The 19360-nt window shown below is 43.2% G+C and overlaps 1 protein-coding gene across 1 annotated transcript in view; it reads left to right on the forward strand.

The window, feature by feature from the left end:
* Positions 1-19360, forward strand: part of LOC111949798 (uncharacterized) — a 52333-nt gene that overhangs the window by 22659 nt on the left and 10314 nt on the right. Inside the window, exons 17-28 of the mRNA XM_070433931.1 lie at positions 12685-13083; positions 13785-13955; positions 14079-14236; positions 14467-14607; positions 14865-15012; positions 15263-15414; positions 15700-15825; positions 17533-17722; positions 17819-17893; positions 18119-18280; positions 18388-18447; positions 18886-19002. Coding sequence (XP_070290032.1) covers positions 12685-13083; positions 13785-13955; positions 14079-14236; positions 14467-14607; positions 14865-15012; positions 15263-15414; positions 15700-15825; positions 17533-17722; positions 17819-17893; positions 18119-18280; positions 18388-18447; positions 18886-19002 — 1899 coding nt within the window. The remainder of the gene's footprint in view (positions 1-12684; positions 13084-13784; positions 13956-14078; positions 14237-14466; positions 14608-14864; positions 15013-15262; positions 15415-15699; positions 15826-17532; positions 17723-17818; positions 17894-18118; positions 18281-18387; positions 18448-18885; positions 19003-19360) is intronic.

Consider the following 19360-nt stretch of genomic DNA (forward strand, 5'->3'; position numbering starts at 1 on the left):
AGGAGAGGGCTGAGAACGTACCCTTGTGGGGCCTCAGTGTTGAGGATCAGCAGGGTGGAGATGTTGTATCCTACCCTCACCACATGGTGGCGTCCCATCAGAAAGTCCAGGACCCAGTTGCACATGGCGGGGTCGAGACCCAGGGTCTGACGAGTTTGACGAGTTTGGAGGGTACTATGGTGTTAAATGCTGAGCTGTAGTCGATGAACAGCATTCTTACATAGGTATTCCTCTTGTCCAGATTAGTTAGGGCAGTGTGCAGTGTGATTGCGTCGTCTGTGGACCTATTGGGGCGGTAAGCAAATTGGAGTGGGTCTAGGGTGTCAGGTAGGGTGGAGGTGATATGGTCCTTGACTAGTCTCTCAAAGCACTTCATGATGACGGAAGTGAGTGCTACAGGGCGATAGTCGTTTAGCTCAGTTACCTTACAGCAGACTGGGATAGGGATTGATTGAATATGTCCGTAAACACACCAGCCAGCTGGTCTGCGCATGCTCTGAGGACGCGGCTAGGGATGCCATCTGGGCCGGCAGCCTTGCGAGGGTTAACACGCTTAAATGTTTTACTCACGTTGGCTGCGGTGAAGGAGAGCCGCAGGTTTTGGTAGCGGGCCATGTCGGTGGCACTGTATTGTCCTCAAAGCGAGAAAAGAAGTTGTTTTGTTTGCCTGGGACATCGGGGTCCGCGATGGGGCTGGTTTTCTTTTTGTAGTCCGTGATTTACTGTAGACCCTGCCACATACCTCTCATGTCTGAGCCGTTGAATTGCGACTCTACTTTGTCTCTATACTGACGCTTAGCTTGTTTGATTGCCTTGCGGAGTGATTAGCTACACTGTTTGTATTCGGTCATGTTTCCGGTCACCTTGCCCTAATTTAAAAGCAGTGGTTCGCGCTTTCAGTTTTGCGCGAATGCTGCCATCAATCTATGGTTTCTGGTTGGGGAAGGTTTTAATAGTCACCGTGGGTACAACATCACYGATGCACTTGCTAATAAACTCGCTCACCCAATCAGCGTACACGTCAATGTTGTTGTTCGACGCTATCCAGAACATATCCCAGTCCACGTGATCGAAGCAATCTTGAAGCGTGGAATCAGATTGGTCAGACCAGCATTGAACAGACCTGAGCACGGGCATTTCCTGTTTTAGTTTCTGTCTATAGGCTGGGAGAAATGGAGCAACAAAATGGAGTCGTGGTCAGATTTCCCGAAAGGAGGGCGAGTGAGGGCTTTGTATGCACCGCGGAAGTTAGATTAACAATGATCCAGAATTTTGCCAGCCCGGGTCGCACATTCGGTATGCTGATAAAATTTAGGGAGCCTTGTTTTCAGATTAGCCTTGTTAAAATCCCCAGCTACAATAAATGCAGCCTCAGGATATGTGGTTTTCAGTTTACATAGAATCCAATGAAGTTATTTCAGGGCTGTCGAGGTGTCTGCTTGGGGTAGGGGATATACACGACTGTGATTATAATCGAAGAGAATTCTCTTGGTAGATAATGCGGTCGGCATTTGATTGTAAGAAATTCTAGGTCAGGTTAACAAAATGACTTGAGTTCCAATATGCTGTTATGATCACACCTCGACTAGTTAACCATAAGGCATACACCCCCCCCTTCTTACCAGAGAGATGTTTGTTTCTGTCGGCGCGATGCGTGAAGAAACCAGGTGGCTGTACCAACTCTGATAACGTATTCTGAGTGAGCCATGTTTCCGTGAAACAGAGAATATTACAATCTCTGATGTCTCTTTGGAAGGCAACCCTTGCTCGTATTTCGTCTACCTTGTTGTCAAGAGACTGTACATTGGCGAGTAGTATACTTGGGAGCGGTGAGCGATGTGCCCGTCTACGGAGCCTGACCAGAAGACCGCTCCGTCTGCCCCTTCTGCGGCGCCGTTGTTTTGGGTCGCCTGCTGGGATCCGATCCATTGTCCTGGGTGGTGGACCAAACAGAGGATCCGCTTCGGGAAAGTCGTATTCCTGGTCATAATGTTGGTAAGTTGACGTTGCTCTTATATCCAATAGTTCCTCCCGGCTGTATGTAATAAGACTTAAGATTTCCTGGGGTAACAGTGTAAGAAATAATACATTAAAAAAACAAAATACTGCATCTCTGTTGGCGCCGGTGTCACGTTCTGACCCTAGTTATTGTGTTAATTGTTTGTTTTAGTGGGTCAGGATGTGAGTTGGGTGGGCATTCTATGTTATGTGTTTCTATGTTGGGTTCATGTTAACTAGCCTGATATGGTTCTCAATCAGGGACAGGTGTTTTATGTTTCCTCTGATTGAGAACCATATTTAGGTAGGCTGTTCACACTGTTTGTTTGTGGGTGATTGTTGCTGTGTCTGTGTTTGTGCACCACACGGTACTGTTTCGTTTTGTTTAGTCTGTTCGTGCGTTCTTCGTGTTTATGTTAGTTCGCATGTTCAGGTCTGTTGATGTCGTTTGTTGTTTTGTAGCTTGTATTTTCGTATTCGTTATTATAATTAAATATCATTATGTCTACATACCTCGCTGCGTGTTGGTCCGAACAATGCTCCTYCTCGTCTGAGGAGGAGAACGACTTCGACAACCGTTACAGCCGGAAGTTACAGGATTATACATAATGTGTATGACTGTGTTGACAGATATATCTAATGTAAATCACAGCTTGATATGTTACTTATTTTACTTTTTGAACATGCAGAGAAATCAACCACATCCATGTTCTCCTTTTGGTAGGTATTTTCATTATTAAACATGCATTGAACTACATGGAGGGAAAAGTACACTGTGCATTCAGCACCACGGACAGAACTCTTGTTAACGGGTATGCACAAAAACACAAGAAGGAGAGAGAGCTCAACATTACATTTAAACTACTCAATCAGTGTGAGGAGTGAAGTCTCTGATGGGCATTGACTAGAGCAGTGAAGTCAGGTATAGTTTCTGACGTCGCTATGTGCAGGATTGATGAGAGGCGAGAGTCAGTAAGAAATGATCTGTGACTTGACTTGTTATATTTCTTCACTGAAAATGTCTGTTCACATACATAGGTTGACCCAAACAGTACAAACATCTTCTGAGCATGACTCCTAATCTTTGTAAAGTTTTGTTCGAGAGATGTATAGTACCTCGTCAGTGTCAATTAAATAGTTCTCTAATCACTGCTTCAGACTGAAGATCGATTAGCTCAAGTTGCAGGTCAGTGGGAGCGTTATCCACATTGAAGGTGAAAGGAGAGGAAACCAACAGTATGTCATTTTCCAACACTTTGAAATCCTCAAAACGACAAGAAAACTCACCGTTCAAAGCATGCAGCAGCGATGTATACTTCTCCCGCTGGTCATCTGATAGGGAACAGACTAGTAGTGTCGGAAGATGGGTGAGATTGTTGGCTTCTACTTGGCGGGTCAGTAGTAATTTTCCCTTGAAGGCTTTGACAAGGCTGTACATCTGATGTGCAAAAAGGCCCTTCCCTTGTAGTTTGGAATACCGTTCATTCACGAGGGCCATGATGTCCACTGTGAAGGCAAAATGAGCCAACCATTCTTTATCTTGCAGTTTAGTGAAATCCACATATTTTCCTTTTGTTTGCAGAAACTCAGCAATCTCCGACTTCAGGTCCCACACTCTTTTAAGCACCTTCCCCAAACTCAGCCATCTCACGTTTGTGTTGCAGGGGAGATCTGTATGTCCTGACTGTCTCTTCCAACAGGGAGACAAACTGCCTGTGGTTTAAACATTTTGCTCTTATGAAGTTTACCACTTTAGTGACTGTATCCACAACATGGCTCATTTTCAGAACACATTTACAGAGCACCTCCTGATGAATAATGCAATGCAGGAAAATCATTTTCTGATCTGGGTTCAGCTCAGCTACTTGATCGTGTATTCTTTTCAAAAGGCCAACGTTTTTTTCCTGTCAAGTTTGGGCACCCATCAGTGGTCACACTGAATAACTTTTCAAAACTCAGTCCCAGTTTTGCCACACACTTATTAACCTCCTCCAATAAATATCTCCCTGTGATTGTGCTCTTCAATGACTGCACTGAAGCAAACTCCTCTGTAATTCCAAAGTCATTTTGCCTCGTAAGAATATCAACAACTGTGCCGTGTCACGTGTATCACTGCTCTCATCCAGGGCCAAGGAGAAATAGGTGATATCCTTTACATTGTCTTTCAACTGTCGTTCCATATTCTCTGCGATGTCCTCATCACTGTTCGTCTTGACAGCGAAACATTTTCAAACAGCTCTTTCTTGTTGGGGCAAAGTATTGCTGCAAAGTCAATTAAACATTCTTTAATGAATTCACCCTCAGATTAATGTTTTGCTATGTTTAGCAATTTTGTGGGACAGTACATAGCTAGCTCTCACAATTCCGTTGTTTGCTGAATGCAATTTTGTGAAAAGCCCTTGCTGCTTTTGCAACTGAGAAAGCAACTCTTTCGATGCACTTGCCCTCTGCTCAGAAGACATATTTCTCTGCATGCTTCGTCTGGAAGTGTCGGGACAAGTTGTAGTCTTTCAAGACAGCGATGGTCTCTTTGCACACTAAGCACACAGCTTTCCCTGATACCTCAATAAAGAACTATTTCGATGTCCACTTTTACTGGAACACCCTACATTCATTGTCTACTTTCCGTTTCTTTGAAATCTTTGAAAAGCATATTTTTTTTTGTTGCGCAATTTCTAAATAGCTACTATTTGTAACTGTGACGTATGTGTCAGCCTGTCCGTCACTGTCTGTCCTCATGCAGTTGTTATTTATACGTGCCTTCAAAATATATGTCCCATAAGAGGTGGGAGTTAAATCATTACACAAAGGCGAGTATTCATTGGGCTTTTAATTTATCCAAATATGTCCAAATATGCAAAACAATTCTAATGAAGCTAGCTAACTTATGGCTAACATGACATTAGCTGTTGGGTTGATTGAGAAAACAAAGAAGTCACTGTTGTGATTCTATATGGCCAGATTGCTAGCAAGAATGACAAGACACTGCCATGTGGGGGATTGTAAGTGGCTCATTTCAGCATGTTTCATCTTGTTATTGATACAGAGTCTTGTTTTATGGTGTTTTAACTGATTTCATGTAAATGCAAATATGGCAAAAATTCGCTAGCTAGCTACTAGTAACCAACAACTGTAATGATGTATGAAACAGCAAGTGGTCATTGTGCACATGTATTTGTTTTCAATAAACAATGGAGACAAAATATAGTTTACATGTTAACAATCTAAGCCAAACTCGTCTGTTTGTTCCATGGCTGCACGTGTGTCAATTTTGTTGTTAAAGTGACAGAGAACACAGGTATTGTGGTTAGTGATATGTTAAGACAGTTGAATGTTAATCAGGCTTTAGATTGAATGAATTACTAATATCAATATGGAGCATTAGTGATCCCATATTTAACCTAGCTAAATTCAGGTAAATATGATTTGCCTGTTGTCCATATTGCTTCTGTGTTTTTCTGTTCAGAATAATCCATATTGTTATGGCACTGATACTATTCTGTCTCTGTAATAATAGGAGATCCATCTTCAGAAATCAAGGAAGAGAGAGAACAGAGAGAGGGGAGGCCCACAGAAGAGAAACGTATAATATTCCTCTCAAGCCAGAGGGAGTAGTACTTGCTAAACATTACCTCTTAAAAAAAAGAAAGACGCCACTTCTGACATGTCCTGTGTGTATAAACTGTTAGATCCTGATGCTCTATACAGTGCCTTCAGAAAGTATTTCAACCCCTAGTATGACAATGGCGCCAGAGGAGATGGCTGCCGTTTTTCGGTCTCCTAAMCAATTGTGTTATTGTGTATGTTTTCACGCGTTATTTGTTACTTATTTTTTACCTCATATTTCTGCCACCGTCTCTTATGACCGAAAAGAGCTTCTAGATATCAGGACAGCAATTACTCACCTCGTACTGGAAGATTTTTTCTTTAACGAGTCGGACGCAACGGATTTACTTCAGACACCAGACAAGGCCCTCATCCCCATCATTCGCAGGAGAAAGACAGAGATRTTKGGGATGTAGGTCGGGGTGCCTTGGAAGGATCCGATGGCGAGTGGGTAATCTGCCTTTACCATTAGTCCTATTCGCCAACGTATATAAAATAGATGAACTACGATCACGTATATCCTACCAACGCCTGAGGTAGAGTATCTCATGAAAAGCTGTAGACCACACTATTTACCAAGAGCGTTTTCATCTATATCTATATGGTCATCTGACCATAATTCTATCCTCCTGATTCCTGCTTACAAGCAAATAGTGAAGCAGGAAGCACCAGTGACTAGGTCAATAAAGAAGTGGTCAGATGACGCAGATGCTAAGCTACAGGACTGTTTTGCTAGCACAGACTGGAATATGTTCCGGGATTCTTCCGATGGCATTCAGGAGTACACCACATCAGTCACTGGCTTCATCAATAAGTGTATCAATGACCTCRTCCCCACAGTGACTGTACGTACATACCCCAACCAGAAGCCATGCATTACAGGCAACATCCGCACTGAGCTAAAGGGTAGAGCTGCCGCTTTCAAGGAGTGGGACTCTAACCCGGAAGATTATAAGAAATCCCACGATGCCCTCCGACGAACCATCAAACAGGCAAAGCATCAATACAGGACTAAGATTTAATCGTACTACACCGACTCAGACGCTTGTCGGATGTGGCAGGGCTTGCAAACTATTACAGACTACAAAGGGAAGCACAGCCGCGAGCTGCCCAGTGACACAAGCCTACCAGACAATCTAAATGACTTCTATGCTCGCTTCAAGGCAAGCAACACTGAAACATGCATGAGAGCATCAGCTGTTCCGGACGAGTGATCACACTCTCCGTAGCCAATGTGAGTATTCACAAGGCCGCAGGGCCAGACGCATTACCAGGACGTGTACCCTGAGTATGTGCTGACCAACAGGCAAGTGTCTTCACTGACATTTTCAACCTCTSCCTGTCTGAGTCTGTAATACCAACATGTTTCAAGCAGACCACCATAGGCCCTGTGCCCAAGAACACTAAGGCAACCTGCCTAAATGACTACCGACCCGTAGCACTCACGTCTGTAGCCATGAAGCGCTTTGAAAGGCTGGTCATGGCTCACATCAACACCATTATCCCAGAAACCCTAGACCCACTCCAATTTGCATACCGGCCTAACAGAACCACAGATGATGCAATCTCTATTGCAATCCACACTGCTCTTTCACACCTGGACAAAAGGAACACCTATGTGAGAATGCTATTCATTGACTACAGCTCAGCGTTCAACACCATAGTGTCCTCAAAGCTCATCACTAAGCTAAGGATCCTGGGACTAAACACCTCCCTTGCAACTGCATCCTGGACTTCCTGACGGACCGCCCCCAGGTGGTGAGGGTAGGTAACAACACATCCGCCACGCTGATCCTCAACACGGGGGCCCCTCAGGGGTGCGTGCTCAGTCCCCTCCTGTACTCTCTGTTCACTCATGACTGCATGGCATAACTCTAACACCATCATTAAGTTTGCCGATAACACAACAGTGGTAGGCCTGATCACCAACAACGATGAGACAGCCTATAGGGAGGAGGTCAGAGACCTGGCAGTGTGGTGCCAGGACAACAACCTCTACCTCAACGTGATCAAGACAWAGGAGATGATTGTGGACTACAGAAAAAGGAGGACCGAGCACGCCCCCATTCTCATCAATGGAGTGGAGTGGAGCAGTGGAGCAGRTTGAGAGGTTCAAGTTCCATGGTGTCCACATCACCAACAAACTATTACGGTCCTAACACACCAAGACAGTCATGATGAGGCCACGACAAAACCTATTCCCYCTCAGGAGACTGAAAATACTTGGCATGGGTCCTCAGATCCTYAAAAGGTTTTACAGCTGCACCATCGAGAGCATCCTGACGGGTTGCATCACTGCCTGGTATGGCAACTGCTCGGCCTCCGACCGCAAGGCACTACATAGGGTAATGCGTACGTCCCAGTACATCACTGGGGCCAAGCTTCCTGCCATCCAGGACCTCTATACCAGGCGGTGTCAGAGGAAGGCCTAAACATTGTTAAAGACTCCAGCCACCCCGGTGATAGACTATTCTCTCTGCTACTGCACAGCAAGTGGTACCGGAGTGACAAGTCTAGGTCCAAAAGGCTTCTTATCAGCTTCTACCCCTAAGCCATAAGACACATGAACAGCTAATCAAATGGCTACACAGACTGTTTGCATTGTCCCCCGCCCCCTCTTTTACGCTGCTACTACTCTCTGTTTATTATCTATGCATAGTCACTTTAACTCTACCTACATGTACAGTGGGGCAAAAAAGTATTTAGTCAGCCACCAATTGTGCAAGTTCTCCCACTTAAAAAGATGAGAGAGGCCTGTAATTTTCATCATAGGTACACTTCAACTATGACAGACAAAATGAGRAAAAAAAATCCAGAAAATCACATTGTAGGATTTTTAATGAATTTATTTGCAAATTATGGTGAGTTAGGAAGGGTGCCTGTATCTTTGTAATGACTGGGTGAATTGATACACCATCCAAAGTGTACTTAATACATTCAACATGCTCAAAGGGATATTCAATGTCTTTTCATTTTTACCCATCTACTAATAGGTGCCCTTTGTGCAGTGGTGTAAAGTACTTAAGTAAAAATACTTTAAAGTACTACTTAAGTCGTTTTTTGGGGTGTCTGTACTTTACTTTACTATTTCWATTTTTTTGACAACTTTTACTTTAACTTCACTACATTCCTAAAGAAAATATTGTACTTTTTACTCCATATATTTTCCCTGACAACCCAAARTACTCGTTACATTTTGAAAGGGAAAGGGAAAGGATTTGAATGCTTAGCAGGACAGGGAAATGGTGAAATTGACGCACTTATCAAGAGAACACATGGTCATCCCTACTGCCTATAGTCTAGCGGACTCACTAAACACACATGCATCTTTTGTAAATAATGTCTTGAGTGTTGGAGTGTGCCCCCGGCTATCTGTACATTTTAAAAACAAGAAAATGGTGCTGTCTGCTTTGCTTAATATATGGAATTTGAAATGACTTTTACTTCTACTTTTGATACTTAAGCATATTTTAGCATTTGCATTTACTTTTGACACTTAAGTATATTTAAAATCAAATACTTTTAGACTTTTACTCAAGTACTATTTTGCTGGGTGACTTTCACTTTTACTTGAGTAACTTTCTATTAAGGTATCTATACTTTTAGTCAAGTATGACAATTGGATACTTTTTTCCACCACTGCCTTTGTGAGACATTGGAAAACCTCCCTGGTCTTTGTGGTTGATTTTGTGTTTGGAATTCACTACTCGACTGAGGGACCTTACAATGATCTGAATGTGTGGGGTACAGAGATGAGGTAGTCATTCAAAAATCATATTAAACACTGTTATTTTTACTCCTGAACATATTTAGGCTTGCCATAACAAAGGAGTTGAATAGTTATTTTGACTCAAGACATTTCAGCTTTTAATTTTTTATTAATTTGTAAAAATTTCTAAAAACGAATTCCACTTCAACATTATGGGGTATTGTGTGTTTAGGCCAGTAACACAAAATCTCAATTTAAAATTCTGGCTGGAAAACAACAAAATGTGGAAAAAGTCAAGGAGTGTGAATACTTTCTGAATGCGCTGTATATACAAAAGTATGTGGACAGTCCTTCAAATTTGTAGATTTGGCTATTTCAGGCCACACCTGTTGCTGACAGGTGTATAATTAAGTGATAATGCCCTAAAAGATGGTGTTTGGATGATATATTGGCATGGGTGTTGTTAGGCTCGAGACTTAAGTCGAGGGGCAGAAAACTGTGCCAATATATCCTCCAAACATCAGCTTCGAGGCCATTATTACTTTGATACAGCAGGTTACCAAAATATTTAAATAATGATTTACATATTTTCATTAACGTTATGTTGATTCATTTATTCATACTATTTCATCCTTCCACAGGATATACTCCTGACACAAATCTATTGCTACCCGAGCCGGCTGGTCGTTCGGTTGCCAGAGACGCACCCAGTCGTTCAGTCTTCCAGTCTTCTTGTTCTGTATCTATGAATGTGACCCAGTCGTTTGTTCTAAATGTTCCATTGCAATACTGGCTGGCAACGTTCTTATCCCTTGCTTGCTAGCTAGCCAACTACGGCTAACTTAGTCACGTGAAACAGTGCAGCCAGAATAACAGCAACGTTGCTGCATTTGTGTTTGTTTAAACTGTTTTCTAGTGACATTTGTATGGGTACATCCATAACAATAAGCTAATGATGCGCGATTTCGCCTGGGGTAGAAAATGTGCTCTCTCATTAGGACACTTTTTTTCAGAGGAAGYTWGCCAACAAGACAGCTAACACAATCACTTCAAACTGAAGTTGGAAAGACTGCAAACTACCTGCACTTCGTTTCAYTTGACCTGTTTTCTATTGATAGTTCTTTGTATATAATTATCCATAAAGATTATGCTGATTCATGATTTCAGACACCGCCTGGAATGTTTTAGCCAATCAGCATTCGGGATTAGACCCACCCGTTGTATAAAATCGAGCACACAGCCATGCAATCTCCATAGACAAACATTGGCAGTAGAATGGCTGTACTGAAGAGATCAGTGACTTTCAACGTGGCACTGTCATAGGATGCCACCTTTCCAGTTAAGTCAAATTTCTGCCCTGCTTGGGCTGCCYCGGTCAACTATAAGTGCTGTTATTGTGACGTGGAAACGTCTAGAAGCAACAACGGCACAGCCGCAAAGTGGTAGGCCACACAAGGTCACAGAACACGAATGCAGAGTGTAAAACTCGTCTGTCCTCGATTGCAACACTCACTACCAGGTTCCAAACTGCCTCTGAAAGCAAACATCAGCACAATAACTGTTCGTCGGGAGCTTCATGAAAGGGGTTTCCATGGCMGAGCAGCTTCACACAAGCCTATGATCACCATAAGCAATACCAAGTGTCGGATGGAGTGGTGTAAATATCGCCTCCATTGGACTCTGGAGCAGTTGAAAAGTGTTCTCTGGAGTATGGAATCCTGCTTCACCATCTGGCAGTCTGACATATGAACCTGGGTTTGGCGGATGCCCCAATGCATAGTGCCCACGATTTTGGAATGAGATGTTCGACGAGCACGTGTCCACATACTGGTCATGTGTATGTTCCCATCACTGAAGGCAATCATACAGGCCGCGCTGAGCATTCCAGTTAGCAGCTGTGAGAGCTCTTTCAGTTTATTAAGACGTCTACATACCTGCTTAGGAGCCCAATGACCCAAGATAAAATGCATCATGATAATTGATGTAGATATACATACAAACACGCTTGGAAAATCTGACAAATAGGCAATGTAGCTTGATGCTACCCTCAACAGGAAAGTCGTTTTCAGCTGCAATATATTGTTTTTTTGTTCAATTAAATAGGTAGAAATATTGTCCTGTAGCCAATTGACCTTGGAATCTGATTTATTACGACAAATATTATAAAATCATGATTTTCAAGTGTTTGGTGCATGAGTTTGTACATATTATCTGCAAAGGTTTTCTGTSTCCCCCCCACTCTACAGTTATAATACGCGAATGTGAGTTTACGCAGTTGCAACCTAATCCAAAGGATGGCATAACCCTTTAGGCCAAGAGTAAGGGGCGCTTCATTTCGGTCGCGCAGAGACCCCCACTCCGAGTCAGGTCTTCCGGTCTGAGCCCAGGATGTTCTGAATGTCAAGTGAAGTCCCTGTTGCTGTCCTTTCAGAATCATGAACCTGTCACACACTGAAAGCCTATAGGTTCTCCACTGCGCAAACTTGTCTATAATAGATTTAAAGGCTGTTAAGATACCGTATTAATGTTTCAAGAAAGGAGTGTATATATTTGGCCTGGTGAAGCGGTTTTATGTGCTGACTGAATGGAAGCTGATGATTATGAGATTTTTTTACTCCGCTGGTCTCGGGAAGAAATTAATTAAGAGTCCTCACTGTCCGAGACCGAGTCAAGACCGAGTACAAATGTTCCCGACACCAAGACAAGACCAAGACACTCAATATGTGGTCTTGAGACCTGACTCGAGACCGGTCTGGAGTACTACAACACCAGTAAGCACTACATGATCAAGGGATACTACAGTGTGTAGTATAATATTCTCCAGTATACAACAAAATTCTATAGTAAACACCCCTCAATGATCGAGGGGATATTACAGTTTGTAGTATAGTATTCTCCAGTATACTACACAATTCTAAAGTAAGTATTACACATGGCCAAGGGATAGTACAGTGTGTAGTATAGTATTCTACAGAATACTACAGTTTACTACATAATTCTATAGAATTCTATAGTAAGTATTATAGTATTCTATAGTAATCTTTAGTATATTTTTATGTGGGTACGACCCAACTTCCATGCACGTTTGATGCAGTCCCAATACGGGCACCGTACTGGTGTTTTGAAATACTAACCAATGTTATACCAATTATTTTGGGTTTTAAGATCTAGCTGAAGCAAAGTTAAAAGTAGCTCTGCAAAAAGGACAATAGCCGATCTACTGGTGACTTAACCATAATTAGGACCAGGAGTTTTCCCTGGCCACATGACCTGAACCAGGAAAAACTGTAACTAGGACACTAAGTTTCTCATGGTCAAATGGTAAGGACAAACTCCTGGCCCTAGACATAATGTCATGTCCCTCTCTCTAGGAGCGGTGCTTCCAGTAGGCGGCCTCCTCCTGGGTGAGTCCTTCATCGAGCCCCTGAGCAGCATGGTGGTCCGGGTGGGCGGCGGTAGCATCCGGGCTGGGAAGCTGGTGCCTCATGCCGGRGGGTTCCAGGCTCTACTCAACAGCCAGACTCTGGTTGCCCGTATCCGCCTGGTGGAGCTTCTGCGTGGGCTCAGAGAGGACTGGGGCTCTGGGGAGATTGGTTTGCGGGGTCTGCAGGCCCGGAGGAAGGAGACTGAGCTGGGACGGATCCAGGCTGCAGCCAAGGAGTTGGAGCAGGCCTGGGGGAAAGGGCTACACTGTCACCTGCAGCTGCTGAGCCGGCTGGAGACCCTGCTGGACTGGGCCTGGGGCGTTGCCCAAGATGGTGGCGTCCAAGGTAGGTTGTGTTCACATCCGCTTGTGTACTTTGACAGTTATTTTTTGTCCAGGATTCAATCTGATCAGCCTTAACCCGCGGTAACCAACAAATGCATAGCTTATCATTGCTTTTGTTTAGGTGTGTCGGAGGTGTAAATGCATTGAAACGATCAACTCCATAAGGCGGCATCCAGCATTATAGCTATTGTGGACATTGCCATCGCATTAGTAGAAATCCCATGCAGTTTGAACTCTGGGATTTGTGATGTAATCTACACCTCATTTAGGCTGAAATAAATCCCTATTATTTTGTTTAATGATCTTCAATTTAAGTGTCATTATTTTCTGTACAGCCTACACTTTCTTGTTCTGATGGTTATGGTTTTGCGACAATGACCGCAAAGGTTAGCCGCTGACGGATTTGTCCGCTCCAACACAGTCTTAACAAGAGCAATAATAAGCTATGCGTTTGTCGGCCACAGCGGGTTAACGATGATCTGATTGAATCCATACTCCCAATGTTTAGAAAGAGAGAGAATTGAAGGCCAAGTTTAGGCCGGGGTAGACAGTGGTGGATGAAAACGGCTGAAAAAATACATCAATCCGTTTTGTCCGTCCAAAAGTGCCACTGTCTTCCTGGCCGCCACTTATTCCCACTGCTTTTGGGGTAAAAAGGGTTAAGAGTTATGGTAACCTGACATCTGTATCCTACTACATTAGGAGAAATCCATCTCCCTGGTGCTGATCTGTCCCTGCCGGCACTGCCTGGGTTGGAGTATCCTGATCCACAGGGCTCTGGCCTAACGGTCCCCATCCTGGGGGCTCAAATGGACCCTGTGTCAGGACTCACTGTCCCCCTGGCTGGAACCATGGAGGACCCAGATGGCAAAGGTGATTGGATGATGGATGGACTGACTGATTGCCTGATACAGAAGTACATTTCATATATTTGATTGCCATACATTTATGGTGTATCATATCAGTATTTCTGTGCTACTGTATGTTATTCGACAGGACTAGTTGCGATTCGTTTTGGGGCCCTGACAGTGGACCCTGTAACAGGAGTGCTGGCTCCTGTTGTGGGGGTTCGCCTGGATGTGTCCAGACAGACTGTTGTGCCTGTAACGGCATCATACTGCCTGGCTCTGGGAGATAATACTGACAGTGTGCTGGTAAGAAAGATAAATTACACTGGTTGCTTTTCTTTTCAACACGTTCAACTTGGCCATTGTCAATATACATGTTCCCAGAATGACAGGTTAAGCACGCAAGGTGGCTCCATCATGTTGCGTTTGAGTGCTTTTCAGTCCCTTGTTCAAACAACTAACATAATCAACACATAGTGATTGAGTTCCGTAGGATAAATCACACGTATCTCTTTTTGACCTGTTGCGCTTGCCAGGTGGAGGCCCTGCGGAAGGAGTGGTGTCTRAGGAACGGGTACTGGAAAGAGGAGAAACAGAAGGAGGAGGAGCTGCTAGGGGATCTGGATGCGGCTCTGCAGCACTGTGTCCTTGTGGCCACTCAGGAGGACTCTGAGCAGGTAAGCTGAACTAGGCTGGGCAGGAAGATGGATGGGGGTGCTCAGTCCTCAACAAACAGGAAAGGGTTTGTCTCATGCTGAATTGTTTGAATGCATACATGTCATTTTGATTTATGTTCATCTCCCTAGTGGCATTACTGTATAATGGAGATCCTTATCCATCCATCCATGTGTGTTTGTGTGTTTGTGTGTTTGTGTGTGTGTGTGTGTGTGTGTGTGTGTGTGTGTGTGTGTGTGTGTGTGTGTGTGTACTGTAGGCCCACTGGGCGGACACCGAGAGGCAGCTGAGGGAGGCTGCAGCGGAGCTTCATGAGGCTGGCCAGTCAGAAGCCCAGAGGAGAGCATCCCAGCTCTCAGACCTGTCTCTGCTCCTGCCTCCTCACGTTCTGCTCATCCTCACTCAAGGTATTGCAAGTCCGGCGTGACTTCAGTTAATCGTCAGAGAGTGGATTTGGATAGGCTTATCCACAGCTCAAAGCTATATTGTAATATACATTTGATTGCATATTAGGCTACCTTGTGTGTGTATATTTTATGGATTTTAACTTTATTTAGAATAAGGAATTCAGAGGAGGAGAGTAACAGTGGAAGAAGTGGTGGCTGGGATGTGGCTTATACTGTTACCACAACTCAGCACGTGTCTTACTGTGTTTAGGTGATGATAAGGAGTGGGAGCAGCAGTGCTGCTGGCAGACAGAGCTGGTGGCTGGGCTGGACAGGGTGAACGTGTGCGTGGAGAAACTGCAGCAGGACCAGGAAAGATGGACAGCACAGAGAAGAGAGCAGACGCCATCAATCCATGTCATGGTCAGATCTAGCATAGTTCAATCTGATTACGCAAACATATAGATCAAGTAAACACAAKGGGCCGGTTTCCCGGACAAAGATTAAGCTTAGTCCTAGTCCTAGACTAAAAAGCTTGCTCACTAGAAAAACAAAATTTTACGGTGCAGATGAATTGTATAATTTATTAAGGGGAGATGGATCGTAATCTGCAGATGAATGCATGTTAATGTACAAGAAATGAATGTGTCACAATGACTCACAAATATGGAAATGTGTTGTTTTGAGTCTCTCTTGTATCTCTCCCAGGATGGGAAACTGAGACAGAGAGAAATATGGGAGCAGCTAAACTCCAGGCAGGCAGAACTAGATGCTGCTCTTATAGCGCTGCGCTGTGTTCGAGAACTCTGCCAGCTCCGTGCAGATACAGCGCAGGTAAGCACAGGCAGAAAGCAATACAATCACGGTCAGTTGTGATACAGCCTGGATTCGAACCAGTAGTGATGCAGTTCCTTAGACCACTGCGCCACTCGGGAGCCCAATTGGGAAAGTGACAAATGTTTTGTAGTTTTGGTCTGTACTCCAGAACTTTGGATTTGATACAATGACTATGAGGTTAAAGTGCAGACTGTCAGCTTTATTTTCATCCATATCGGGTAAACCGTTTAGAAATTACAGTACCTCCCCCCACCCCCCCATTTTAGGGGACCAAAAGTATTGGGTATTAAAGTAGTAAAAGTGAAGTATTTGGTCCCATATTCACAGCATGCAATGACGACAAGCTTGTGACTACAAATTGTTTGGATGGATTTGCTGTTTGTTTTGGTTGTGTTTCAGATGATTTTGTGCCCAATAGAAATGAATGGTAAATAATGTGATATGTCAATTTGGAGTCACTTTTATTGTAATTAAGAATAGAATATGTTTCTGAACACATCTACATTAATATGGATGCTACCATGATTACGGATAATGATGAGTGAGAAAGTTACAGAAGCACAAATATCATCCCCCCCCCCAAAAAAAATTATCCTCCCTTTTTATTGTAATAAATAGGTTAGAATGTCTTGGGGGCATGATATTTGTACGTCAAACTTTCTCACTCATCATTATTCACGATTCATTCAGGATTATCTGTGATCATGGTAGCATCCACATTAATGTAGAAGTGTTTAGAAACAAATTATATTCTCATTTACAATAAAAGTGACTCCAAAATGACACAATAATGCATTATTTACCATTCATTTCTATTGGGTACAAAAGCAATTGAAACACAACCAAAACAAACAGCAAATCCATCCAAACAATGTGAAGAGACAACCTTGATGTAGTCATTGCGTGCTATGCATATTGGACCAAATACTTCACTTTTTACTGCTTTAAACCTTACAGTACAAGTCAAACGTTTGGACACACCTACTCATTCAAGGGTTTTTCTTAATTTTTTACTATTTCCTACATTGTAGAATAATAGTGAAGACATCAAAACTAGGAAATAACACATATGGAATCATGTAGTAACCAAAAGTGTTAAACAAATCAAAATATATTTTAGATTTTTCAAAGTAGCTACCCTTTGCCTTGATGACAGCTTTGCACACTCTTGGCATTCTCTCAACCAGCTTTACCTGGAATGCTTTTCCAACAGTCTTGAAGGAGTTCCCACATATGCTGAGCACTTGTTGGCTGCTTTTCCTTCACTCTGCGGCCCGACTCATCCCAAACCATCTCAATTGGGTTGAGGTCGGGTGATTGTGTAGGCCAGCTCATCTGATGCAGCACTCCATCACTCTCCTTCATGGTCAAATAATAAATAAATAAATCACAGACAGACAGAAAAACCCTTAAATGAGTAGGTTTTCTAAAACTTTTGACCAGTAGTGTATACTGTCAGTGAATTTCTAGCAATATCTTTGGTCCCCTAAAATGGGGGGACTATGTACAAAATGTGCTGTAATTTCTATACGGTTCACCTGACATGGATGAACTTTAATTTTGACGTAATAGTCATTGTATAATTTCACAACCAATTGTTCAGGTTCCCAATACTTTTGGAGCTCACTGTATATTTGTTATTGAATGAACTATCCCTTTAATATAGTCGACTAGTTTTGCCATTGAGCGTATCTTTCTATCCAGTCTGTGTTATCAGGTTCCTTCTGGTACAAGGAGTTTGGGCTGGCCAGGCTGATGGTCCCCAGTAACCCTCTGAAGGTGGTGTCGTTGACCCAGCAGAAAGCTGTGCCTCTCCTGGAGCGACTCATTCAGCTACTGGAGGAGAACAAACAGCCAAGTCTCTCCCCGAGCACCTACCACCAGCGCATCTCTGGTACCTCAGCAAGCATTATGTTGCATTTTTCAGTCTTGTTTTTTTCCTGATAAGGATGTTGTTTTCATAGCTTTTTTGTCAAATGTGTGTTTGTAGGTGTGTCAACAAAACAGACGTTTGGATTGGAGACATGTTCTCGTGCATGGACAGAGTCCGTGCCTGTGGTTAAAGGTAGGCGCAATAGACAGTGGTCCTAGTGGTTCAGATGGCTGGGTTGGTTGGAGCATGGTACTGGCAACACTAGTGTTGTGGGTTGTCACAGATAGACTTACTCTCTGCTAAAGGATCACACTGTTCTATGTGATAGAACCATTCTACTGCGGTTGCTCGATGTTCATAACACTGCCTTATCTAGTAAAAAGGGATCTATTTTTGATGAGTTACTGTTGTTAACAGTAAGAGATGTCTATGAAGGAATCTCCACCCAGTCTCTGAGAGAACCAATGAAGGCTCAGCCTCAGGACCAGGATTCTAAGGGCCCCAGTGTCCCCCAGCCCAGTCCTACTCACTCACAGACAGCTCACAGAAAAACTGCAATCTCTGACATACACTCACAAGGTAAGATTCATTGATTCATGATTTAATAAATGAATTACCTTTACTTCACCATAGGCTCTGCTGATCATATTTATGAAGAGTCCTAATGATGTCCCATTCCTTCACAGAGGGCCAGCCTATGAAGGAATCTGTTCAGCAGTCACATGTCTGTGTCCCCACACTGTCAGGTAAAGAACAACATTGAAGTGTACTGTTTATTACAAAAGAAAGATTTAACATGACTATTCTTTTGTTTTGACTATAACTGTGTGCAGAGAAATTGTCATCTCACCTCGTTTCAATTCTACTCAAGAGCTTTGACTATGTCTCCACCTTTTGGGCAACACATTGACTACATATAGTGTTTGGACGAATTACAGAAGTTCTCAAACATGATCAYAAGGATGACTTGTTGTGAAAGTAGCCCTGAGATAAGTTATGAGTGTCTCATAATGGCATGTAAATGTTTGGATGTGACCTGCTATATGTGTATATAACATTTTGCCAAAAAAAAAGAAACTGCTTTTAAATTGTACTTAGCTTTTGTTTTGTATGTAGACCCAGGGTTGTTGTTTAATTTAGTACTGTGTGTACAGTATACGTCTGTGATGATGTTTCCCATACAGAGGGGGAGTGGGATAAACTGCTGGAGCTCTCCCCACTCTTCCAGCTTCTAAAGGGTGTGGAGAGGAAGCTGAGGGGCCCAGCGCGAGATGCAGGGCTTCTGAGGGGGGAGCTCGACGGTGGGTTACACAATAACCTGTAGAGTAAAACGCAGATTACAAACATCCTGTGATGTGTTTGGGGCCAAGAATTGTAGAGATTCAAGAGGACCCTCACACACACGATTGCTCCACCACATACCACAATATATAATAACCGAACAATACACAATAACAAAGAAAACAATGTTTCGTTTTATATGTACTTCTCTTGTTGCAAACATTTAGTCAGCAAATAGTTTGTACCAAAAGCAATAACCAAACCCCCCCAAAGAGGAAGTAAAGGGTGACACTGGCATGGAGAAAGATCTGACTAAGAACATACTGTACCACCTCTTTGAACAAACGGCTTTGTGACGGACACTTTCAGCCAGTCCTT

The sequence above is a fragment of the Salvelinus sp. IW2-2015 genome, linkage group LG22 (genome assembly GCF_002910315.2).
Source record: "Salvelinus sp. IW2-2015 linkage group LG22, ASM291031v2, whole genome shotgun sequence".
Classification (NCBI taxonomy): domain Eukaryota; kingdom Metazoa; phylum Chordata; class Actinopteri; order Salmoniformes; family Salmonidae; genus Salvelinus; species Salvelinus sp. IW2-2015.